The sequence below is a fragment of the Anarhichas minor genome, unplaced genomic scaffold (assembly GCF_050575085.1).
Source record: "Anarhichas minor isolate MPS153535 unplaced genomic scaffold, ASM5057508v1 ptg000045l, whole genome shotgun sequence".
Lineage (NCBI taxonomy): Eukaryota > Metazoa > Chordata > Actinopteri > Perciformes > Anarhichadidae > Anarhichas > Anarhichas minor.
The window spans coordinates 7,355,367-7,382,848 of record NW_027466491.1 but is presented as its reverse complement, the minus strand read 5'-3'; the positions used below and the strand labels follow the sequence as shown (position 1 = coordinate 7,382,848).

The 27,482-nt window shown below is 43.6% G+C and overlaps 1 protein-coding gene across 1 annotated transcript; it reads left to right on the top strand.

The window, feature by feature from the left end:
* The first annotated feature begins 2,222 nt into the window (after positions 1-2,222).
* Positions 2,223-7,304, top strand: fam180a (family with sequence similarity 180 member A). The gene is made up of 3 exons (XM_076111463.1): positions 2,223-2,298; positions 6,511-6,608; positions 6,975-7,304. Exons 1-3 carry the CDS (start codon positions 2,223-2,225, stop codon positions 7,302-7,304), a joined length of 504 nt encoding a protein of 167 aa, XP_075967578.1.
* The last annotated feature ends 20,178 nt before the right edge of the window (positions 7,305-27,482 follow it).

Below are 27,482 nucleotides of genomic sequence, written 5' to 3'. Positions count from 1 at the left end.
TTGGTTTCACATCTGCTGCGAGCAAATATTCAATCAAACATATGGCGGCACGAGAGCAAAATGACATCGCTTAAAGTCATCCGGCGCTGTGAAGATTAATCAAAGCTTTGAATGCCACTAGATTAACAAGACAGTGTTTTATGTCTCCTCATCAAGCAGGCAAGGGAAGTTGTGTTGCGGTGTGAAATTCCTCCGCCCCTGCTCCTCACTTTATTTACCACCATCATGTTTTTTGGAGCATTAAAATGGAGCATCCCGAATTGTTGTTGACTTTTCTTTCCACACAGAGACATCAAACCGCTTTAAAAGTACCCAGATAAACGGGGTTATGGCTCCCACATGTACACTCAGTGTTTTTATCGCCACTGAAATGAAATGGGAGCATGAGCACCACTCTGCCATTTATGATTGCGTTTTTGTGGCTTCAACCGCTGATTCTTTTCTCAACAAGGGATATTTAGCTGAAGACGTGTAGTGCCATATGATTCAATTCATAAGCGGAAGCACACCAATACAAAACTTCACTGTGCATTCTAACAGCACAGCGTTGATAAAGAATAGTGTGCTCTTATCTGCGTTACATTGTTAGAATAAATATTTAAGTTTAATATCTGCAGCCTCTATTTGAATAATTAATCGTTGCTCTCTGATCTACTGATTGGGCGTAAGTGCTTTTCTTTCACAGGAGGCCATTACTGGCATAGTATCTGTATATTATATTAGCAGATGCAGCCTTAGAGGCTGAGACAACATGGCAAACCATCTGAAATCCAGGGCACCTACACAGTCTATTGTGTGCTTTGGCACTAGAATAGGGACTGTATGTTTACTGCACATATTCTGTGACAACAAAGAGCAGAAGACTGTGGAGGAGAGAGCGTAAATACAGGGAAAGAGTCTTGAATCAAGATGCTTTGAGTGGTCCTCATGTCGCGGTTGGTGTTGACTTGTTGACACGTGGTTGTTTGTCTCCGTCTGCCTCAGTCTGGGTTCCATCGTCGTCTGGTTGCTGCACGCTCTTACCATCAAAAGGGCCTTTTAAGTCAGGGCTTTGTTCTTTGCAGTGCAGAATTTCAGTTAATTAACCTTGAATTTGAACCAAAATTCATAAAAAGAAATGTTTTTGTAACAGGGAGAAAGATGATTTCCATTTTCAACAGAATATATTAAAGTGGAAACAAAAAATATTACGCCTTGGACGGTAAATGGACTCTTACTTGTGCAGCGCTTTTCAAAGCGCTGCACAATTCCAATTCATAATACGGGGGAGCACACGTGCACCAATTCATTACAATCCATTCAAGTTGTTGGGACATTTCACTCAAAACCACAAATGTCAACCTCATGGTGGCGCTAGAGGATCTGTCTAGGGATCATCAAAGTCAATAGGATTCAGCAGGATTCCTCTGGGGACCATGAATCTCTGTACAAAACGTTCTGACTTCTCATCCAATAATTGCAGAAATATTTTAGTCTGGACCAAAGTGGTGGACAAACCGAATGATCATCCCTTACAAAAGATCCATGTGAGCCAAACTCACAAAGGTAGATCTGTCAAACTCTCGGCTTGTTTCCAATCTGTCAAATCCCCCGACATTTCTTGTTCTGTCTGACTCTGTTGCAGTTATCTTGGTGTGCACAATGTTATCCGAACTGATGGTCAGTACAATGGAAATAAGACCTATGTTGTAAGAAACAGAATGACCTATTAAGTAAGCTGTTTGGCATGCTTGATCGAGCTAGTCTCTTGTACTAGCTCCGGTTTGGTTCTGGCTCACGGGATGCCGACATGTTCAGTCAATCACTGGCAAGTCAGTCAGTCAGCCGCTCATCCAGTTAGTCAGTCTCCTCCTTATCCAGTCAAATGGAGAGTCACACAGTAACTGAACCGTGGTCAGCCAGTCAAGCAGCCAGCCAGTATAGCTGTGAGAAAAGTCCAGCCAAGAAATCCTGATGATTTCCAGATGAGAGCCCAGACGGCCAGGCCTGAGCGGAGAACACACACACACAGAAAAAAAGAGGGCGAGAGGATGGATGGAGGGAGGTGGCAACAAAAACAAAAAATGAAGGAATGATCTTTCATGTGACACTGGTGCAAGTGAAATGCTGAAACTCAACAGTCGGAGCATTTTCATCCACCGTTGTGATGTTCATCCCCTGAGAGAGACAGAGCAAGACGGGTAGAAGTGTGTGTGTGTGTAGATCTGTGTGTGAGGATCAACATGACGCAGTGGTGGGCTCTGCTCATCATTGCTTACCTGTCCATGTACCTGGCAGCCACTCAGCACCACAGGAAAGGTAGGTGGACCTTCCGACTCCATGCATACATTACATCTCTGTCGTCTTTCGTGTAGTCCACAATGTCGACATCATGTGAAAAGCTGATTTGAATGATCTCTGAGACACAAATTGCAACCATTAGCATCCTCATTTAAGATATTAGCCCTTTAGAAAATGGCAACAAACATTCAAGACGGTTAAATCCTGCTTTGCTAATGTATGTGTGTGTGCCTGTGAAGGAATGTGTTTATCTTCTGGTGGTATTGGGAACATTGCGAAGTGCAGAACGTCAACGGATCTTTTTCCAAAGAAAAGAGACTGGCCTTTTACTGGATCCACTCGCTGAGGAAATTCCTTTCTCAACACTCACAGAGCTTGATGCTCGTCACATGATGCTAAAACCAGCTACAGGAGAGACTCGATTCAATTAATGCTTTGACTAATAATCAATTCTGTCTTGGAGTTTTACTACAAAACAGTTTTGGACAAAGACTAAACACCTGTTGACCTGCAAAGAGCACTTTTATGACAAATAGTCCAAAAGGGGGTGTTGGTGTTGAAGTGCTAAATTTGCATGATCCTCCCAGCGTCATTGTGAAGGAAAAGTATTTGAAGGGTTGATCTGGCGATACTAAGTGACTTTATTGCAGCTTAGTCTCTCATAGATTTGTCTCGCAGTGGGAATATTGAATTGTAAACGGTAGATGTTGCATTTGAGCTGCTAAAACAAATGCCGTTTGTTTGAATTTTAACATCATTTGGAGGTAAATTTAAATGCTAAGCAGCAGATTGGCCTTTGTGGCAACGATTTTATTCCTCATGTGTCCTTTTCACCCGCTTTTACCGAAAGCCGGAGGGACTCAGACATCCATTTTGTTTTCATTTTTGTTTATCCCCCCCCCCCCTCTCTCTCTCTTTCCCTCTCTCATCGAGACATCCCTCCAGCTAGGAATACCATTTAGCCCCGCTAATTAATGGATCTTTGTTGTTCCCTCATCTCCTTGCAAGCAGTTAGCGGGAGATTACAAGTTCCCTGACTGTGCATAATGACATTGGGGGAAGCCTGCCCATCCAAACGTTGATTGTTTGAAGCGCTGGAGGAGGGAGGGGAAGCATTAAGGAATGAACAGGCTCAGAACCAGCAGCAGGGAAAGCTGAGATGTTGTAAGCAGGGACGTCTACATCAGAAATTCCCTCCCTGCTCCAGCTCTACCCGGCAGTGGCCCTGAGCTTTTCCCGCTCCTTATCATCACCTGACCTCCACAGCCAGCTGTGCACCTGCTCCCGACTCCTCTCATCAGCGCCTCACTTCCCTGCCAGATTGTCTGCTGTGCGACCCAGCCTCAGTGTTTCCGCATTCTTCCGTCTGCCTGCCTTTCTTGTTGTTATTCTTTGCCTGTATTTTTAGACTTCTAGCAAGACTGCCTTCCCTTGTTTTGATCTTCTTCTCTGTCCTGCCTGCTGCCAAACCCTGTTTTTGACCAGCTACACAGTGAACTTTGCTTTTAGCTTACCTTTTAGTCGCACATTAGAGTCCTTTTACCTGTTTTTATTTAGCTGTTACAAACGTGCAGCATTCATTTTGTTGTGTTTTCCTTTTTTTCGAAATGTAATTAGACACGTGGCCTGTTTCTGTGTCTGCAGCAGTGCTGCGCCAACCATAATGTTTTATTGCAAACTCCTGTTTCCCTCTGCTGGAAGCATAAAACACACTTCACTGCTTGCCAAAGTACTATCGCGTAGAGCAAACAATGACAGAGAGTAGTCGACAACTTTTATGTAAATTACATATTAATCATTCTAAATGTAAATCAGCATTGGGTTGGCCTCCGATGTGTCATTTCCCTGCAGCTCCTTGATCCTTCAACATAACCCATGTTCTAATGAGCACACACTGTCCTTTGGGTGTTGTTTTGTGTGCATTGACAATGTCCCACTGAAGCTGAAGTGTCTCTTCAGTATCTAATTCTATTTCTCCTCCGCTGCCGATCTTGCATTTGGGAGTCACTCAGACAATGAGGAGTTTAAATCTTCCGCTGCAAGTTGTGATGCATTCATAGCTGCACGTCAGTGTGGGATCGAGGGACATATTCTCAGGACTGGTATTTGGTGTTTGGGTGGATTTGAAACGACTCAAGGAAGGATTTTCATTCTATAATTACACTCAAATAAAAAAAAATGTTAGGCTTTGCCTGATATAATTTACAGAAATTGTTTATCCGTTTGAGGTTTGAGAGGTGAACGGTTTGAGATAACGTACTGAGGATAACGCAAATGTGCCAAATTGGCAGGTGTTACTATTCTAACACTGGAACATAGAGCTGCAGAGTTTCTTTACCTCCTGAACGGTGGCTGGCTTGCGAAAGCAAAGCTGAAGCTGAGACTGGCAGTCACCCAAGCAGGAAGCGGGTACACGGGGAGATCAGCCAGCGCATGTGGCTTTGGCTCGCCTCAGAAATGCTATAAAAGCCTAAATGCGTCTGGCCGACGCGGCTCCGGGCGGCGGGGCCGATCATTACTGCAGAATTGGCGAAGCGGCACGCTATAGATGCTGCTGTAGGGTAGGAGGTGGATCGAATCCAAATCCAAGCCCAGTGTTCGTCATATACCTCCATTAAGATATGTGTGTGTGTGATCTGCGTGTTGGCTTACACGCTGAGCCAAGTGGCAACGGCATATTCAATGCCGGGGGAAAAGAGTCTGTGTGGAGAAGATCGAAAGCAGGTTTAACTTACTTCATTTAGCTGTGAATCCCCTTTCAGCTTTAATCAACTTTGCTTTTCACTTCCCCCTCCTGAAGCACTCTCGTCAAATTGGTGGTGGAGTCTCACACAATGGATGGAGTCATAATAGGAACATATTGTAGGCATCTGGGCAGCAGTAGTAGTCGTATTATTAACAGCATGGAAGGGGAAAATGTGCGCGGGGCTCCTTTGCATCCTTGTGTGACCCCTCTGCTTTCTTAGTCATGCCTTATTTCGGGCTTGACCTCCAAAATACTTTCCATTACCAGCGAGACTGCTCAATGTCACACGGGGCTGTTCAAATGAGAACGCAAACATGGTGCTGTACGGCCAGGCCAGGCCATAAATCATTCCTCGTGAACAAATGTGAATTTAGAGAAAACAAAATACAAAAAATAGTTTAAAATAAGTCCAACTTTAGTTTGTTTTTTTCAGAGTTTAAAATAAGTCTTCATAAAAAATAAAGTACCAAATGTCTATTGTTTACGGAGACAATGCTACTAGAATAAAAGGACATGGTGTAGTTAAATCCTTTAAAGAGACGATCCACCTGCGTTCTTTTCTTGGGTTATTAGTTAGTTACTTAGACGTTAGGTTACCAAAGTAAGCTAATCAATAAGGTTTTGAATAATGCGAACGCTAGCACTAGTTTAGTCAACATATAACCAAAAGGGTTAGTAGACGTGGGGTTGTATGTACTCTCCTGTGTTCTGCAAGGAGAACTTGTCAATGGAGTCTTTTGGCTTTGAACAAAGCTATAAAACAACTTTATTTCCTCGCCAGAAAGGGCTGTCGAACTGGAGCATCAGAAAAAAACGTATTTCAGCCTTTAAATAATTGATATCAGGTTTAGTGTAAGCTATATTTCCCCTTTCAAGAGGGAAGCGAAGCCAATATCTGTGCTCTCTTCAAAGCCACCAGACCCCTTTTGAAAAAAACCTGTAATTTTACCTCGCAGAGCATGAAGTTGAACTTGAAGTACTTGAGTAAATGTAGGCTATTTAGTTACTGTACTTTCTGGATAAGAGGTGTTGTCACCATGTGGAATGGCCTCTGGTTATCACCGTCGGTAAAATATGGATTTTATGGTATTTGATGATGGAGATTTGGCCGCAGCAACAGGTTTCATTCCAGCTCTGTCTGCACAGCTCAGAATATGGGGCCTCTGGTCTGCTTCACATACGGACGGACACTTTGAAATCTGACCAAGTGAGGCTGGCAACACCTGCGCGGGGATATCTCACCTCTGGATGCAACTGCCACTTGTAAATGTAGGAGCATCTACTGCTCGGGTTAAAGACCGATTACCCTCTGCCCAGCTGGGGCCAGATCTATCTCACTTGCATAATATTTGAGCAGTAATGTAGTTGTGTTTTCTCAACCTCTTGGCCCACCCACACGCATGCCACGTTGGATAACGTGGTGCCTAATTTCATGAATGCGAGGGAGATCCTCTAATCCAATTTCCTGTACTTATGTGTTCTAGCTCTGTATCCGTCCGCGTGTAGGATAAAGCGTGGGGCGTACTCGCTGATCAACCCCACGTTCCAGCACTCGAAGGAGGATGTCGACCTGCTTTTTGAGGTCAGTCTAGATCCTGTGGCTTTAGAGGTGCTGATATAGTTAATGGCTCAGGGCTTCGCCGCTGGAAAGCACTTTAAATATGTTGAGACTGTGCAAAAGACCTGTCCAAGTCCCATATTTGTGGGCCATCTCCCTCTGCTAATCATGTGCAGAGATGTGAAGTATGTGTTGAGCCAAAGTTTTCCTGACATTGATGAAAGGACTATGTATTGAAATCTTGTGACGTCTTTAGTTCACCTCAAAAAGAGGTCAATAAATGGTTTATTTGGGAGATTGGAGGTACCTAACAAACAAGTTATTTATTTATTTGATTAGTTGTGTAAGTAGATAGTTCCTGAGTATTTTTCTCTGGATGGACTCTCCCAGATCCTGCTCGCTGGATTGCAAATCCAAGGTGGGGAGCACGACATGCTGATTGCAGATGAGGAGCTGGCCTCCCTCAGGAGCGTGGAGAAGCTGGAGGTCATCTGTGAGGACGTCCTGCCCAAGAAGCTCTCAGACATTCGCCGCCTGACCGCGGAGCTCGCCCGGCGCCGGCAACCTCTGAGCTGGCAGGACTTTGAGAGGACGGTGCTGACCCTGGTGTACGCCGCTCAGACGCTGCCTCGAGCCAGCAGCCAGCAGCAGAGGGAGGCGTGGACGGACGCCGTGATACAGCTGTTCAGAGCCCTTCAGAAGGACCTCGGACCTTCTTGAGGAGGACTCGGAAGATGTAGTTTAGTTTGTGGTGATTTCACTTGTTCAAAGTCACCTATACACGATGTACTGACTCAAACTGTGTCTCAGTTTTATACAGACCCTACATGATAACTCTTTACAGTATATACGAGTGGAAAAGGCTAGTTAGTGGATTTTGAGTTTGTGCTTCCGCTAACAAAAATGAACTTTCAAATTCAAGAAGTAAATGCACTTTACTGTTTTTGTACTGACAAATGATGCAACACATTAGCTGCAAGTCAAACTTTAACTTCCAAAGATATTATTTCCCAGAGATTTCATCCTTTTTCTTTATTGTTTTGCAGCATCTCCTCCAGTCCCTTAATGCAATGCTTTATGGGACAATAGCACCAGCAGCAGCGCGCTCTAAATACCAAGTGCATCTGTCCCAATACCCAAATGTGCAGTCCGAGCATTGCGGTGCAGGTTTACACCCCCTGAAATGTTAGGCAAGTGTGCCCCATGTGTGAAGAATGACTACACGCGGTACATTTACTCGACACTTGACGCTCACAAATCTTATTCCACTTTGAAGCAGAGCTATATCCTCTCAATATCTAGTGGGCCAAACATGCAGAGTTTAAAGTATTTGCTTGATTCAGCCTGAATAATAGAGTATATTGATACAGTACAATGCATTTTTGTTGATGAGACTAGAATATCTGACATTGTAAAAAAAATAAAAAAATTCTCTAAAGGTTTAATCAGAGAGAAACCATTCAAGATAATACGTATCTTTTATGTAAAGTCCATCTACATGCTTCTAGCTAACTTGGTTTAGTGGCTGTTTTTGGTCATGTTGCCTCTATTGGACAGTTTAAAAGTAGAGATGAAGACAGGAAACAGTCGCAAAGTCAACTCGGAGACTCTGATTTTATTGCTTTGTCAATTGTATTCCTCCACCCTGCTCATTAATGTTCAGTTCTCTTCTGACTGGAACTGTAATGCATTCTGTTTAATCCTACGTTATTTGTTCATTATGTGGAAATGAAATAAAAGCAGTAAAGCATCTGTGCTCCTTGTCTTTGAGCAAGCCACAGAATGGCCTCATTAATCAAGTGTGTCGCAGTGAGAGCCAATAAACTTCCTCGCCATCTAAACAGCACTTGGGCGCTGTGCCGGTTAGAAATACGTCACAAAAGAAGGACTATTTTGCAAACAGTGCCATATTTGTAGTGGACCCGTAGTTTGCATCCTGACTTTTCTGATTATACTGACCTTTGAGATACTTTTAACATATGCTAAATCAAACTACGTGCAGCACATTAGTTAGACAACTCCGTGCCGACTGTGTGCATGTCTGATGTCAACAAATGACTTGAGGCGGCATTAGATGCTTCGCCCCGTCTATAAAAGGCTGCTCAGCTCATTTGATTTGCCAGTAAAAGCCCTTTGAATGAAGAGCACAGATTTGTACTGAGGAGTCTGTGTACATCAATACCCCTGATTGCTCATTTGAGCAAACTGAAAAATGTTTGCCTCAAAGCTACCCATTTCCCTCACTAATTTTGGGAAATAGGTACTTTCCGTAAAAGGCCTTCGTGCAGTTCTCTCATCTTGGAGTGGCAAGAAAACATATACACATATATATATATATATATATATGTGTATATGTTTTCCCTCCTTGAGTCAATTGGTTTTGCATTTGCTTACATTTTGTGTTTTGGTTCAATTCAAGCATTGGAAATGTTGCTCTCCCGTTGTTTGTCATTTCCTGCCACCGGAGCTGAATGTCCTCCACAAGCACTTCATTTCTGAAATTGTATATGATGATCACAGGCTTATTGTTTTGTTTCTCAGCATGTCAGCATTCATTCAGGACTGATTGATGAGGAGGTGAAGACTGTGGTGTGGAGTTTCAGGATCCGCCTTCCGTCCCTGCAGCGCTCTAATGATGATGATGAGTTTCGGGATGTTTCCGGGCAATACTTGACAGAGAGTAAAGAAGCCGGGATATTGAAGAAACCAGTTAAGCTCAGGATTGTGCTCCCAGTGTCGACCCTGACAGTTCCATTAACACATTCCCACACTTACAACCTCTGTGTTCCTTGTGACAATTCCCACATTGTAATGCAGCGTAGCTTTGGATGGTATCGTTATCCGCTTCTGGCATAAATTACCTTAATTGTCGGAAAGGTTTAAAATGACTCACTAACTGCATTGATTCTCTTTATTGCCATCTCTCATCTTCTGTGATTGTGGCGCAGATTTAATAAGAAAAAATGAGGCTTTTATCCGGGTTATTGACTTATCAGTACACATGAAATATGAGTGTGGACAGTTTATCCATTTAGCGTATTATCCTTCTAATGTCATGCATCACCCGCAGCGGCATAATGCATGTTGAGAGAGCAGCACCAAGTGGCTGCAAACAGAACTGCTGTCTTGGAGTTCTCCATCTGAAACTTGATGAGCTTAAAGTTTAAAGTCTACATGCTGCAGCTGGTAAAGGTGGGGCTAATTGTACTAACTTTACATACAGCTGGGTATAGCTTGTGCATCTCCCCCCAAAAACATGACTTTTTATACATAACATTTTGATTTCAAACAAAGGACTTTGTCTCCTCTGCTAAGCTCTACAAGTAAGATTACAAAAATCTCTCCCTCACACAACTTTATTTTATAATAACCCAATCAGCAGAAAACATTAGAGCTGAATGACCGTTACCTGAAAAGCATTATATGGATTTCATCTTCATTCTTACTTTAAAAACATAATTAACAATGTCTTTTCTCTCCAGAGAGACCATTAAAACTGCCTGTTTCCATCAGTAATGTGCCGGCTGGACGTTATCTCTGTGTAAATATTCTTAATTATCACATAAACACGCCCACTAGGTGGCAGCATTTCCAAATGTTATTCCCTGTATGAGCCTCACTCATTTTATCAGTCACGGTTTTGTTATTTTCCATTAATTTGTGCAGATGTTGTGAGGATTATTGGATACGACTGGACTTAAAGTAATAGCACAAAATGCATGAGTGGTAATACTCTTACTCTCTGTCCTGTACACAACATGAACTCATTGCAATATATTTTTGTTATGCTGACACAAGACGTGGGCCGCTGCCAGACACAAACATCAATGAACGTTGCATTTATAATTTGATTTGGGTTTTTTTTTCTCCCTGTGTTTTTATTTGGGTGTGTTTGCGTTTGAGGCGGCTTAATTGGAGCTGAGTCTTGTCAAAGCTGGAATGCGTCTTTCTTGGTAGAACTATTCTGTGATCACCTCCAGCTGAACACCCAGTTGTTTTAACTCAAGCTTATCAGCTGCATGTGTTCCCCCCCCCCCCCCCGCAGCTGTCAGACATATTTTCATGCTTCAAGTCTCAGTCTGCTGTCAGAGAGGGACCGACGAGACTTCACAATGTGTCGCATACACACACGCGCACTTTGCTTTTCTGCACCAAATGAAACAACTCAATACCTTATCCATTGATGAAATGATTTCCCCCTGTCTGCCACTCGGATGACTTGTGGTATAACTTGCCGACGTCTCCCCGGATATTATGGGAAAATAATTCAAGATCTGGGTCTCAGGCATCAAACGCTTCGGCAACACCATTAAAAACATTCCTTTGGCAAAAATCAGCGACAGCTCATACAGGGCACATTCTTCTCTTTGCAGATCCTCTGACACGATATGTTCATGTGGAAAATTCAGTTTCTTATTAGACAAATCACTGTCAGGAATAAAACACAGACTGAAAGCTAAAAAACACTCCAGATGTGAGACATGCATGCTGGGAGATGATTTATGAGCTGCAGCCACAAACAGGGTGAAGTCATGGACTGTCAGCTAGTGTCATGCGTGTCTGGCGCGGGGTGATTTTGCAGCTTTTGGTCATTTTAACTGACACCGCCCTGCACGGTCTGGATCTTATGGTTATGATAATACAACTTCTGAGGAGTTAACAGTTCATTTGTTGAAACCACAATGTCTACAAACAGGTCATGATCATCTCTGCAGCCCTTTAATTCTAATGTGGCAAATGTGGTGTGTATAAAGAAGAGAGACGGTGCCAGCGAGGGAGTTGGACGGATTGATGGATAAATAGATGGATGGGTGGAGGGAGGGCGGTGGGATGCATTAGTCAGGGAGTGGGATACCTCGCTGTGTCGGAGAACTAATTAAACAGAGTGATCGGACAGCAGGGAGCCTGCTCAAAACACTGCTTCTCTCTCTCTCTCTCTCTCTCTCTGGCTTCCACAAAGCAACACAGTATTTCAAAAGAACATCACAGCTGGGAGAGTCAGGGGACAATTGCAGAGCACAAATAAAACAGAAGAAACAGCGTTGTTGTCGATTCTTATTGTACTAATGCAGTATTCAAATAATCAAAAGCTTTTGTCAATATTGTTCATTTAAGTCGTTCAAATCGCTCAAGCATCCATCCCAGTTGGGGGATACTTTTCAGCTTTCCCACCCATTCGATATGTCGGGTATGACGGAGTCTTTGATAAGGCGATGGGAGAACGTTAGCAGGCGATGGGAGAACGTTAGCAGGCCATGGGATTGAAGATAATGCTCTCTCCTCCAACTCTTATCGGACATTGTTATGAAGACGTGCAGGAATTGTGGTATGTGTGCTTCAACACAGCTCCCCAGGTGCCTGATTGAATTTGGCTCGGTGCAGTACAGCTACAGGTGGAGCGGCCTCAGACGGCCCGTGAGTGATTCATAGTGCAGCTGTGTGCAGATGATGATCTGGGTTTCTTATCACACAGCCAACAGCTATGAGATCCAATCGATAATCTTTTTTTATTGAAGAAATAGTTCAACATTTTTGGGGAAATACACTTTTTTCATACTTTAGCTTAGCACGAAGACTGGAAACAAGGGGATATCGCTAGGCTACCAGTACCTCAAAGGTCAGAAATAAAGACATTACATCTCATTTATTCAGTCTGTAAAAAAAACAAGTCGTTGTTGTTGTTGATAATTTGTTCTTTTGGCACCTTTGACCTCATAAAACCTTCCAGCCTGCTGGCGAGTCAGAGGTCAGGCTTTAGGGGTGAGGGTTAAGTGAAGATCAACAATGTTTGGAATGATTATTAAAAGGTTTCATTGTCATCAAAATGCAGTCCGTGTCAATTGCTTTTACTCACTTCTGTGACACTGAAAAGAAAACCTATTGAAGCATTGTGATGACTATAAAACATTTTATCATTACTCAAAACATTGTTAATTATCATTTAACCCTAAACCCGCCGACGTTCAGGTGGGTTTATGCTAAGCTAACCCTCTCCTGGCTTCTACAGACAGATATGAAAGTGGCGTCAATCGCGTCATCTAATTCTCTGCAAGAATGTGAATATGTATCTCTAAAAATGTGGAAATATTCTTTTAAAATAGGTCAAATTACTGCACGTAATGTACATGTGGATGCCTCAAAATAGGCTACAGCAGTAGTCACTAGACTGCAGAACGAATGTGGAGAAGTCCTTTCTTCCCTTCTTGCAGTAAACAGCATTGTACCCACTTGGAATGAAGCCACGACGGCAGTAAATTCACGTTTTAACTCGTCACCGTTGCTGGAGATGGTAGCCGTGACAAATGGCATTTTCCATCTCATGTTCTTCACACGGCTCTTCGCCTCGTCATTTACTGAAGACATACGTAGAGGATTAATCGAGGCAATTTAAACAGAGAAGACCACCAGAAGATTGTTTTGGGATTTTGATTTGCTTCAGATGTGTTACAAGTGTGAGTAGTCTTGAGCTGCCCTTATAATGAGGGTCTGCTGATTCAATCAAATGTCAGACATACTGAAATCCACGGCTTGCTGATGAAACGTTATGGCAGAGGGGGGGAGGAGACAGTGAGGCCCAAAATCCCTGCACTTCAAAGCTGTTCTTGACCCCAACCACCCTGATCCTCACCTCTGCATCACGTAACCACTCCGCCATTTTCTTTAATATTTCCTGGAATGAATCCTTGCATGTTGGCTTCGTTCGGACGCATTAGTAGACTTTTGATATAAAGGTTCATATAAAGTTTCATAGCACTCCTGATTTGCAGGATTGTGGGTTGCAGAATTCCTCTTAATATAGCTCTGCAAATTTGCAAAAGTACCCCTGGCAGAGATTTCTAAAGACTAACCATGGGCCAAAGATAGACCCTGGCGGGACTCCGGGGAACCAGATCCTGCCTGTATGAGTGACAGCCGGAGGGGCGGACTCGTGGGTAGTAATCCATCGTGTAAACACAGTGAAACATTTGATTTCCCCTTTGGAAAACGAACGTTTGTTGACACTCGGCCTCACTTCCGTTGAAGTCTGTGATCAATGGAAAGTGATACAGCAGAAGCAGGTGGCCGTGGCGCCAACACTTGACTGTAAATGAATCTAAGTCAAAGCGGCTCCTCTCTCTGGCGCATTTCCCTGTTTAGAGAAGAATTTATCACTAAGTGACTCTGAGGCTCAGCAGCGTGCCGGCTTTGTTTTAACTGTGGCCATCTTAGTTTGGTTTAATGGACGCTGAGTTTTTGCATAAACACGCTCAGGAAACGATGCGTCAGAACGGGGAATGGCAGTTTTTTTCTCAAAGAGCCACCGTGACCACTGTGTTTGTCTGTGTGTGTGTGTGGGGGGGGGGGGACTCCTGCCCTGGCCACATCCCAAGAGGCTGCCTGCCTGCCTCATTATGTGTTTGGTGTCAAACTGAGTGTGAAGAAGTGTACAGGGCCCCTGGGAGTCATATACCAAACGCTAACTCACACTTTGCTTGCGCTCTCATTTCTCCATCTGATTTGTATATCATCTGTATACACTCTTGAAGGTACAACGGTGGCAAATGTCCTTGTCCTCACACTGACCTTACAGCGTTGTATGACCGCTACCGCTCCCTGCGTCGTCCCAATTCTTAGTCAGGGCTTTTGTTTTCCTTCCCCGAAAAAGACGAGTGTTTACGAGGAACAAATGATAGAAAACAAAGACAACAATGATTCATTGCCCTCTAGTTGCATTTTACAGCAGTCCAATTTGAGGAAACAGATGTGGACATAGTCACAAAGTGGCTCTGCAGATGCTTTCAGTTTGGAAGTTGGGACAGCAAAGCTCCACTCAGCACACAGCAGACAAACACACTCTGACATGTGGGACTGAATGTTCATTTCCTAACTCAGATCTGAACTGTTTTACTGAACTTCCCTGTCACGGTGAGTAAACAGGTGGGGCGTTTTCATCCAGAACAAGTTATAATCGATGCTTAATTAGGCTGAGGAATGTGTAGCTTGTGGGCATTCCTTTCAAAATACCAGAATATAAGATCGCATTCCTGCAAATCCAGCCCACTGTCCCCAGGACATCCGTGTCTGGTTGCGGTTCCAGGGTTACCCAAAGTCAGAACTCATGAAATGCAGCACATGCTTCTCCTCTGCTTTTCACCGGCAACGAATACTTTGCATATAATCAAACAAAAACAGACCTGCTTATATTAGCTGACTGAATAATTAACATAGCTTTGTATGGTTTGTTTTCAGCATTGACCTCATAAAGAACGTAGTTCATTTACATTCTTTTTCAAAGAGCTCTAATACTGTGCATGGCTGGCTTATTAGTGTGCCAGAGCAACGTTGTGTATGTGATCAATACAATATTGATTGTGCAGGTCTTGCACTGAATAAGTGATCTCCATAAATAATACCACAATCAATGCAGTCTGTCATTGTGCTATAGAATCGGATAATGTAACTTCATAAATTAACTGTAAACTTGATAGTTACTGAATTACTACTACGGTACTTTAAACTAAATTTAGCTTCAAGTCGGCTTCGTAGAAAAAACAAGACATTTGTCCCAGCTCTCCCTGCTGCTACTGCAACTGGAGGCCTCAAACATACACTTCAAGCTTCAAGCGCGAGTTTCCCGGGGCCGCTGCAACCGATATGCATATAGTAGTCCGTATCTTGACTCTATTCTGTTGGTATGTGTGCGCTTGGCAAATGTCAGTAAGCTCTGAGGCTCCTGCTGGTTTTATTGCTCTCCCACAGCTTGTGGGCAATTACGTAAGAGTGAATACAGTATGAGTGAAATTACGGCGAGGTCTCTTTAAATAAAAACTGCTGGTATACCTGCATTTTCATATATCACAGCTGTTCTACTGGCGTATGACACTTACACACTTATTTTCTTAAAACTAGACAACAGGCATGCTGTCACCTTTGTGATGATGCCTCAAAGGTTAAATGCGCTTTAAGGCTAGCGCAGTTCAGCAGCTAGTGCAGCAGCACAGACACTTTGACATGCTCCCCAAACTTTGATATTTTTTTGGGGAAGGGGGGGGGGGGGGGGGGGGTTGTACTCCCTCTTGCTTTTTTCTTGTCTCCACTTCAAACCCACACAGTCAAAACACACCTTTGGCTCTCGGTGCAAAATTACAGCGGCCACTACAAAGTGACCGCTTTCTTGCCGCTTGAGTGATTGACCCACTCGTGGCAGTGGTCCAACTCAATCCGGCACTGAGACAAAGACGCCCCCCCCCCCCCCCCCAGGACAATGAGTCCACAGGTTAATGCTGACCCAATCAATCAGAGACTTGAATGGAATTACCTGCGAGTATTCCTGATCGTCCACTCGGCTAATTAGCACTGTTCATCTAGTTGGGTGGAGACAGTCCCACTAATTAAACATCTTGGCTCTATATGGATCCTCGCTGCCGCCCTCCTCCTCATTTACTTAAAGTCTGAGCGACTCCATGGGGGTTGGGGGCGGGGCCTTTCTTTTGATCTGCAGATGTGCACTGGGTTTGATTATTGATCCCGACGTAAAGTCCTTCAGTTTCAATGTTTAGATGTCTGATGGGGGTCACCCTGCAGACGTAATCAAGAAAATGGGGAGTGACAGGTTGCAGACCTCATTGTAATTGAATTGTTGTGTGGCAGATCAAGCGACAAACAACTCAAAGTGATATGGAGAGGGGGAGGGGCTGGTCAGAATGAGGGCCTGTGAGGGATTTCCTTACTTGTCTTCCATTGGCAGGCAACGATTGGTGCTGGAATTAAAAAAGAACTGTTGATTGATGATAAGCTCACGAGTGAGTGTTTCTTCCAAATGTTTTGAATAGCCTCCAGGTTCCCTTTAAGATACCTTAAAGTTGCCTCTTCTTCACATATGTTTATAATTTATAGTTCATGTGGTGGCCTGATTGTTTGCCGTAATGAGCCTCTTCCTTGTGACGCAGCAGGGCTGACCTTGGATACAGCAGCAGCCCCACATTAGAGAATGAAGTCATTGCTGTAGCCTCCTTCAATAATGTAATCGTCTCTCTATGCGATTCCAGTTTCAAGCTTAGAAGGTATTACACTCAACAGCGTGAGTGATTCAAATCAGAAATAATAGGGAAAATGGAAAATTCGGCTGCATAGTATGCTGCACTGCCTTCACGCTGCGGGACCACTCTGGAGGAGGAAACAAGTGGGACTCTAAATGATACTGCAGATCGTATTGTTGGATCTTAGAGGATTGTGTGTCGTTTCTTTAAGCACCGGAAAATACATTTCGGAAAACTGTGATTATCTAAACTGAGGGAAATTAGACTTGGCAATGTTTCAGGTCTGTTTAAAAGCACTGCTTAGGTCCAGCAAGCAAAGCAGCAACGATAATTAATGGTTGTCGTTAGTCAGATGACACAGTATTAATACTAATCCAGGACGTATTGATGTCTGAGCCTCAACCAGTGTGTCACTCAGGGTTTGATTGGCTCGGCCTTTAGGGGCCCCAGACTGAAATGTGAGCACCAATAAGTAATAGCTACTGAGGCATTGAGCCATGTTGTTAATAAAGCATGAACAGAAACTGCACCGTTTTTTTTGGTGAAAGCGCTTTTAAAGTTTTTGATTTAAAACTGATTTTTTTTTGGCCACTTGGAGGCCAAGGAGCAATCTGAACATGTGACACATTATTTACTTGAAAAAGTATTTATATACATTTTACTTTTTACACAATTTGCACACTTTGTTCCAATTTGTCAAGTGATTGTCTCAGTCTGTCTCTCTGTTCCTCCCAGGCCCATCCACCAGATGTCCTCGGACTTTCCCTCTTTTCTCCTTCACACCTGACTGCCCCACCCGTCTCCACACCTGTTAACCTGACTGTCCCCGCCCACCTGATCACCCGCATCTCATTCCCTCGTCAGCCTCTCAGTACATAGACCATCATAGCTGCCATGTGCCTCATACCACTTCGTATCGGGTATGCTCATTTTTTTTGTGTCCCTGTTGTCTGCTCTGGATTTAGACCTGCTTCCCCTCGTTGGATTTCTTTGCCGGAATGGACTGCCATGTTGGGGTTGACCCTGGCCTGCCTCACAAATCTGTAAGCCTACTGTATACGGTCTCAGCTGTAATAAATCATTGTGCTCTACCAGCCGGTCTGCATTTGGGTCCAGTCCCTGTCACCCTGCACACAAACACACCTGCTGTACAAATGTTACAGATACGAACCCCCAAAAAATATAACTGGATGCACGGGTATACTATTCTCAATTAATCTTTGATGTAACGCGCGTGTTACATTTCAGCACTTTCAGCTAATGCAGCGTCTGCAGAGTGTATATGCCCGCTCGCTGTTAAAAACATCATCCATCAAAATGAGTAACAACGGGGCGAATCGAGGCTCTTTACAATAATTTAAAGCTAATCGAATTCTAGTACGCTGATGACAAAATGCTTTCAGACGTTGATTTATCTTGTGATTATTCATGCTCGTCAGATGACCCCTGACCTCAGGAAGCATATAAAACAGCAGGAAGTTTACACAAGCCCCAATTTATAAGTGAAGGGCGACACCGGGCCGGTATACCCTTCCATGTTGCTGCCATCCAGGCACTTTAATCTGATAAATGGGCCTTTTGTTTCACATGAATTTATACATTAAGTCTTCTGTTGAGTCTGTACATTTATTGGGAACAGTCGTAAAATAAAGTCATGAGCGAAACTGATATTAATCACGTGAATCGATAAAAAGGGACGTTTATATTTTCAAACTCGAAACACATATATCAAAACTTTACAATGTTGGGATTCATGAATGGAGTTTGCTGGTCTACAGTTGAGATTAATGTGGAGGAAAAGCAAAACCATAATGTTGTAATGAAGTGGAAAACCAAGTCACCCTTTTTTGCAAAGACTATCTCCGGTAAAATTGCTTCCATTCATCCTTCAAGTCGCAGCACAAAATATCGGTAGTTGCTGGATTATCTCTTCCATTTCACCGTGGAAAGAAAGGCATATGTTGATATTCCTGGTGGAAGGACAAGAGTGCAGCAGAGCCTCTTTTTTTTAGGAGCATATTGGCTAAATGGAGAGTCTGTGTAGTGTTCAATAAATAATAAAAGAAATCCTCCGTGCTGCAGACGTTACGAGGCCAGGACATGCTGAAGCCATGACCTACAAGCTGAGACATAACTTGAACCTTTTCTTGCACTACGTGCTTCCTTCCACAGGTGAATGGCTTTGGTGGGTCTCTGGGGGCTGGTTGGTGGAGGGGAATGCCGGGTGAAGGTGAATGGAAGAAAGCGTGCCGCTCCTCTGAGACTGGATAATTTGAGGTGGGTATCTGGGAAATGAGGGTTCATGGCGAGTGGCTGCCGGGATTGCAGCTCCGTGGGGAAGTCTTAGGCGTGTCAAAGGGCCTGCAGTCCCCTTCCAGTCCCACCACATGGGAACTGACATCATGCATCTGTGTCTAATGCCAGGGTCGGGTAAGGGATACGACTTGACCCTTGGCCTTTGGTGAATTTCAACCATTCGTCATGCGTCTCCGCATCAGGGACTGCAGCTCCTGGCACATCTGCTCATAATGCAGGTAGTGTGTTGGGGGGCCGCGGCTTCTGTGAATCCGAACAATCTGCTGATGTGTATAAATTGATGGCAGTTGAGCCGCGTGCCTCCAGAGAGACCCTGGCTCTCAGCCTAATGAGGTTGTATATCCTTTTGAGTTTAGGCCACTCTGATGCAGACAGCGCTCACCTTTGAACTTTGAAAAACCCAAAAGAATCTTGATGAGATGCATTTAGAGATAGCAGGAAAATGCCAATACATCAAGGGGTTTATTTTTGCCCGTTGCTGCATGAAGAGTCCATCCATCTTTACAATTCAAACAATGCCACGATTGTTGCAAAGTGTCCCATTTAGCTGTCCGCCGGTGTTTGAAATGATTGTGGAAAAGGAGCCTTTAGGGAACTTCAGGTGTTTACCTTGTCTAAGACGGATGACGCTAGCTCTCTTTAGGTTGAACACTGTGTGTGCACGTTGTACTCTCATAGAGCTGGCCACAGAACAGAAAACAGTTCAAGTAGAGAGGCTATAGTTAGTTGGACATATTGATTAAAATAATAGATAACAAACCAAAGACTGTGAGGGTGAAACCAGGTGTGCCCGTCTACATAAAAGCTTTTCATTTTCTAATGGACTGGGTGTCATGTGTTGACATATTCGTCAGCTAAAGATACGAAGCACTGGTTTTTTGTTTGGTTATCCTGTTAATGCTTGAAGCGGTGGTTAGTCTATACGTGAGAGTCTGTTCACTGCAGCCTTTTTGACATGTCAAAGCAGGGTACACACAGGTGTAATGGATAAAATGAATCATGGTCCTGTTCTATTTAGTGTGTCACAGTCATTCCAGTGAGCGCAGCATGCGCAATACCAGGGGTCTGACCCACCTAAATGGAACAGAGCCGTAATTAATGTTAGTAATTACACTTGCGTTTTCCTCACAATGACGTGTCAACATGGCTGCTGTGAAAAGGGCCTTTTGTGAAGCTAGTTCCGAGAGCTGACGGCACAGTGATGGGCTTTGTTGTCCATCGCGTGTCAATGTCATTGGAGTGCAATGTTGAATAGGTGGAGCCGAGGGCGTAGGTTTCCTTTCAACATTTTGGGGGACACATGTTAAGTGGGGTGATCTGGGGGTCCTCTCTCAGGAAATATTGAGCATCAAACTTGGAATTTGTATGAACTAATCTATGGTGGAAATGTCTTAATTTATCTAAAGAAAAACACAAAATTCAGATGGCATTTGACTATTTAAAATATAATATAATGCAGCCCTTCACACCATTAACAGTCGCTGTGTTTTGACCTGTGGAAGGAGTTACAGCGACAGCAGAAAATCTGCATCTTATGCATTTCCCGACTCGGTCAGAGAGGTCATCATGTGATTGACACCTGGACCGTTATTGACAAGTGACCCCGTGACCTTCGATGAAGGCTCAATCGGACAATCATGACCCTCCGGAATTGACGCTGACATGACCTCCTTTAAGCCAAGAACGCCCACAGAATATATATTGCCATCAACCCCATTGAACACAAAGGCAACTACTAAGTGACCTTGTAGCTATGCGGCGATTGCGAAGAAAATCCCTGCGGAGGGTCTCCTCCAAACTGATTGAAATTCCTGTAGAGGGGCGGCGTGTAGATCTGACGTGGCAGCGATGATCCACAGTGACAGTAAAATTACAGGAATTCAGATAAAGAAGATAAAAACAAGCAGACTTTTATTTCTGTCTCCATCCTAAACTATTGGCTTGACTCATGTAAATTATGATAAATGGCGGTGGGGTGGAATGTGCTTGCTGCAACGGGCTTTTTCTTTTGACGATTGTCTCCGATTGATACCGATGTGTGCATATCAATCACTGAGGGTGTTTACTGTCAAAGTACTAACAGTAGATCTTATCAATGTTCGGGTAAATCAGCCGCTCCGCCGATCTGCGAGTTTAACTGGAGGTTAAACCAACATGTTCCCGACACCAGAGAAAGGAAAATCAACTGATAAGAAAAACAACTTTTCCTATCAGTCGATTTGGCTCAAAGCTATTGTTGGAGGGTCAAACAGTTAGGTACATATTAGATTTACCTATTATAAGCTTTTCCAAGCATCTGTTACTCGTTTTTGTTACGAGACAAAATACACGCATGTTTTGCATCCCAAACAATTTGCAGTTGTAGGATCAATGTCTGATAGTATTTTCATTGTAATACAAAAAAAACAAAGATTGACGCAGTGACAATTCAGGGAAATGAGGGGTGAAATTCAATAAAAATGCAGCAGAAGGCCCGGTAACAAGATGGGAACTGGCATGGCAAGTTAATGAGCTGTAGCTGACAGGCCAAAATGGATTTGCCTCTGCGATGATGATGAATGAGAATGTAGCGCGATGGGTGGAGGCATTTTATGCGCAGCATAATGTACCATCTTATGCTGCTCAGTCTTCAGGTCCGTCTTTGTCTCTCCGGCATGCTCATCATTAAAATAACTTATTTAGCTGATAGCATCTGCTGAGCGGCTATGTGTTCGCACTGTGAATGGCAGTCTTTCATTATGAGGCGCATGGAAGGATAGAGTGATTTCAAATGAGTTCATAGATTTGGAGATAACCCCACACACAAATATAATGTGCCAGAAACACTCGTGTAATCAGTCTACATTTTTCTCAAGTTTGAATGAGGGAGCTTTTTTTTAATGCAGTCTGTCAACTAAACTAATCACAGACCTGCTGGACCTCATTTCACTGATTCCAAAGCTGTTCTCTCATTTCAACTCCTCGCCGGCTGATCAAGAAATCCTAAAAGGCCGCACTATTTATCATAACAACATGGAGAGAAAAAATGCTCCTGTCGTCTCCTTCATCATGTCTTCAAATCTTGACTTGGTTTGACGATCTGGATGAACACATCAACTGGATGGACCAGGTGTTTAAGATTGGGGTGAGCGACCTTAAGACCTACAGTATACCTGCCTCCTTTCCGCAAAGACGCTTCGCTTCAAGCTCGCTTTTTGGGCGCCGCAAATACAGAGTTACTGCTTCCTCTTTTCCATCTACGACATTATCCTTTAGTGTGGTAGCTTCGATTCTACGAGAGCCTCCCATAATCAATGTTGCTTCCATTCAATCGGCTGATAACATTCAGAATTGGACCGAATTGCACCACCAATCGAGACCAATATCCATATCCTCTTCAGCATCACTCCACACTGTCCTCTTACCAGACTGCCTTGTGATGCTCTTATTGAAACACTTGTACCTCATTCCTCTCCAAAAGACCTGCTGCGTATTGAATCCTCCAGAACATATGCCAGCCCCATGATCTCCAAGCATACGTCTGTCTTCTTCCAAGATTACCTGGCAGGAACAAGCTTCCTCGAGTGACAATCTGGACCTCATTGTCATTGTCTCAGCTTGCCTACTTCTCCTGGATTTCATACTCCCAAATTTGCATTACACTCTGCAGAACTTCTTTTATTCCCAGCTTTAATTAAGGCAACACCACTGCCCACTTCTTATTAAAACCCCTCTCTGCACTCAGCCCTTTCCCAGCTCTTGTCTCAGCTCTCCTCCTCAGACCCGCTCTTCACTTCAGAGACTGGCTCAGTAGCTACCAAACATCAGATATTCAACCACCTGAATGGTATCCAACACTGTCAGCCTTCCAAGCATCCAATTTCTCTGGTGTGAAATCCCCAACACTACAGTCCAGCCAACAGCACTCCCAAACCTATCACCCTTACAACCTCACCTTCCTCCAGCAAGTCCATTATTCCAGGATTCTGCTTCCAGGACTCTCCTCCCAGCAGCTGTTACTCGCCCGAATGCAACCGCTTCATCCAAAAATCAGAGTCTCTGGAGCCGGTTGTCTCATTCTAATCCCAAAATGATCATCCAAGAGCCAAATATCCACATACCCGACAGTCTTCTCAATATATTGTTTCTAAAAAAAAAAATCCACTGCCAACCAGGCCTGTTATTGTGTTACACATTTGAATGTCGTCCAGCCTTTTGAGAAGCCACAGTGTCTCATGTTTTACTTCTTGTTGCAGGTTAAATTTAGTAACCTCCTCTTGTATTGTGCATTGATCAAAAACTCTTCCCACCGTCTAATGTCCTTATATTTTGCACATTCGTTTGTATGTTCTGTTACAATTCATCTTTCAAACTGTGGAAGATAGTTTCATGTCAGTCCTGCTTTGAAGTTGGGAACTTGGGTTAGTTGTCCAATTATGATATTTTTAGGTTTGTTACAGTCTAGAAGAAACTCTTCCCCAGATGTATCAGCTGTTCTACAATTCAAACCAAGATGTATTCTTCATGTGAAAAACAGGAAGCTCCTTTAATTAAAGGGAAACTAAATTCATATGGTTGGATGTAATCTTTTGGAAGTAATCTTGTTGATCCCTAAAGACAAATGCGTATGACTTAAATTATTACAATGTCTGTGTCAGGAAATCAGAAGCATGCATCAAGAAACAATCAACACAGAACACTGCTCTCTCCCAAAACTGAGATTTTGATATCTGGAAATATGCTTAGAAACCAGTGAACATATAAATCCAACAGGCTCGTAAAGCTGCCTCTGAAAACCCCAACTACTGTAACAGTGGCTGTTTTATGTGTAAGTTCATTAAGTTTATTAGACAGACTAATAAACTTGTGGATTGCGTTCTCTATTAAATCTATCAAGCAGTAAGTGTGGAGCCCTGCACCGTATCGCATGCAGTAGAGCAGCTACACAAGAAGCAGAACGTGGGATAAATCATAACCAGATTCCATTAGTTCCCCTGTGGAAGTTAATGCCTCCAGTGGAGAACTTTTCATTTGATTTATTATGTCGCCCACCAACTGAGATGGAAGTGAAGAGGACAGGAAATGATGTGCAGTGATGGTAGAGGAGACACGCACGAGAGCTCACCGGTATAGTGCGTCAGGTGAAACAGGGACAGATGGGCTCCTCACCGGCCATTTTCTAACCACGGCATTTGATTATCTTGTCAAAAATGCTCTTCCTCTCTGCTAAAGACGGTGGCATAGTGCTGCATGTTTAGGGGTGTAACATCAGAACATATTTGTTGGTTTCAAAGAATTCATAGTGGCAAAATGAGTTGTACGATAATGATTTGTGATTCTGCGTTTTGTTTTTTGGTTTCTTATTTCCTTTGATTTGGACGAAGCTCTAATGATCCTCCAGGTGCTCTCAATGTTTCCTGATTGTCCAGACAGTCAGGACTGTACCAGGTGGGACTCAGGTAGGGAGGAAGCGGTGCGTTCTTTTCTTTGTAGTTTGGTTTTTCTTCCAGCCCGAAGAGTAACTTTTACCTGTAATGTTGCAGAGTTACCAAACATCTTAAAGCTCGGTTGAAAAATCGAGTGTTGCCGACTGACTCGGCAGCTTTGATTGTTTTTTTCCCAATGTTGTTGTTAATATGTACAGTAGGTGGTTTTTACCATTACGAATTTTGTCTTTGTCTATGAGTTGTTCTTTTGTTTAAGCCCCGAAACTGAAGCAAATCTTGAAACCATTACATGAGAATCTATGGCAATTGTATAGTCGAGACTGGAAAATGGTAAAAACGGATGTCTGAACCACTATTCTTCAGCCACATGTTAGCTTACATGCTCATTAACTAGGTTTAGATCCAGGTTTATAGCGATAACGTGGGTCTGGCTGTGTTTCGTTTTTGTAGACAAGTGAATCACTGTGATAGGTTCACTAATTGTTTCTCTTCTGTGGCTCATCAACAGCTTTGTCTGCCCTCTGTTGTTGTTTTTTTTACCTTTACCTATTCCCCCCCCCCCTCTTTGTTCCACTATGTGCTGAAGCTTTTATGTTGCATCTGCAGCGTGAGATCGAGCATCGCCGATGTCCTCCCATTATGGAAATAAGCCTCTCACAGAGAGAGTCATGCACTCCATCTCGTCTTTCAGCCCCGGTCACTCGGCATTACAGAGCAGAGAGTGACGCAGACCCCATCGGCACGCAGCACTGTTCTTGTACAGTAATGCATGGATTACAGCTGATGGCTTCAGACGCTGAGAAAGAGGTGCAAGGAGATTTCTCTCCAGCTGTTTTGACACAGAGCGTGACTCTGGCAGGATTCCTCACCTTTTTTTTTTGCAGTGGTGGCTAAACCACTCGATTAATCTCCCAGAGTGAGCTGTTGAAAGTGAAGGGCGCTGCCTATTCCTCTTTAGCATTAATCAGATCTGCCCTTTGTGGCCCAGCAGCTAATAGGCAATCCCGTTATTCACGTCTCTGCCTTTTTTTTGTTTTTCTACACTGTCGTGGGCTTACGGAAGTGTCAGCCACAAGCATACACTGGCTGCACAGATGGAATGCACATAATGTAAAATCGGATCAGCTGCCCTGATGGGAATAGTCTGGATTTATATCTAGAAACAATATGTGCAGCACAGTAATCAGTTGGAGGTTGGAAAATGACAAGCTGCTTGTCTCCTTGATATTTCAAGAATCATTATCAAGCAATCGTCAAACGGCTAAAGAAGTCTTTTTTTGCTTTTGATTTGATTTATTTTAAAGAGGACTTTGTTTTGTGCTCTGGGAAATTGGGATTTTATGCTATTTTCTGACATTTTATAGTAAAAATAATTGGTTTCAACCCCACCAAATCTTTAAATCCCAATTTTCAGAAAATATTTAGAAGGAAGAAAATAAGTCATTGGAAAGCTAAGAAACACGCAAACCACAGAAGGGATTTTCTTGGCCAAAACATGTGAGCTTTACTGTTTTTTCAGCTTTATAGGAAATAGATGGATTTCCTTGTTCAGCTCATCGTGTTTCTCACAGTCTTAGCTGCACAGGAAAGAGCAAACCCCTAAAAGAAGCGGTGACCTATAAGGAACTCTTACAGCAGTGGTGATAGTGTATTAGCATGCTACAGTTAAGCCTGTGATCTTACCAAGTGCATACATGTGCTGGTGACACGGCGAGCATCACGGGAGGGCCCCGCCCTGACCTTGGCCTGCGCATTTAACGTCAGCGTGACAAATGCGTAACATCTGCAGTGCTAACAAGGGGCATGTTGTGTGTGTGTGCATGTGTGCCAAGAGATGAAGCAAGAGAGGAGCATTGCATGCGCAGCACCCTGCCAACGCCATAAGCCTTGCCACCTGCAAATTGTGTAACAGGGATGTTGCGTGACTGTATTTCCGAGCTGCGATGTCTCATCATTTTTGGAGCGAACCGTTTCACTTACTGTAAGACAGTAGTTCCCTGTAATCAAGTCTGATGTCGGACGTTACACCTACGTGTTTGGCTCATCGCACTCATTAAGTTAATTTACGGCTGAAGCTCTTTCGTGGGGACAGTGAAGGATACGCCTCATCTCTATTTTGCTCTCGCCCACCACTTTCCATTCTTCTTCTTCTCCACCAATGATGGGCGTGCAGTCGGGGCCCAATGAAAAACCTGCGTGGCTCTAGTGGGCTATCCTGACATTTTAATTTGAGAGGTGTAAATCAGGCTCCATTGTCAGGGAGAAGGGTAATTATTTCCTCCTGTCTCAGCTACCAGCGACCCCCCCCCCCCCCTCTTTTCCTCCCCCGGGCACACACACACACACTCCCTTTCATTTCTTTCCTGAGCTGTGATTTTAGCAATGAGCTCTAATTCACCTCAAAGCCTAAAGAGCTAAATTGTGAAATCCTTCACATCCTGGCTCATACCTGCAGTGAAGTGACACTCGGGAGCAACACAATTGCATCCATTCATGAAAATGCAAACCTTGCATAGTTTCCCTCAGTATGGATATAGTTAAATCAAATGCATGTTGCTTGTGGCTAACCTATCCAAGTCTTTCTAGACTCCTGACTCCTCTGGTTTGGGCTTGTGTTGAAGCTACCAATCTGTCCTAGGATCAGCGTTTGTGTTGATGGAGTGCTTGGCATGGTTTTAGACCCTCTACATAGCATTTTTAAGTCCCTGTGCTGGGCAAGATTCCCCCAATGAGCACAAAAAAAGTGATGTGTGAAGTGTGTGTTAACTAAGTTTTTCCTTCTCTACAAGTTGGGGGTTCGCGGGCTGTTTTGAAACGGAGCGTGCTACTCTCACCAAACGCATATCCTCATTTAAAAAAAAAAAAAAAGTATGACCGACCACATCGGATGAAGAATGTCCTATGTTAGTACTTTACTTCACTACCTATTATGATGATGCAATCCATCATTTCTGTGGCAACATTACTCAAAAGAGTGGCTACCATGGGTGTAGACCTTTTTAGAGCTGGATTCACACCAAGTAAGGCGTTGAGGCAAAAACAACAGTCCTGCCATTCATTTGGATGAGGGTAGTGCGTTCAGGCTGTGGTGATCACCACAGCGGATGCCAAAAGAAAAAGAAAAATGCAGCGGCCCT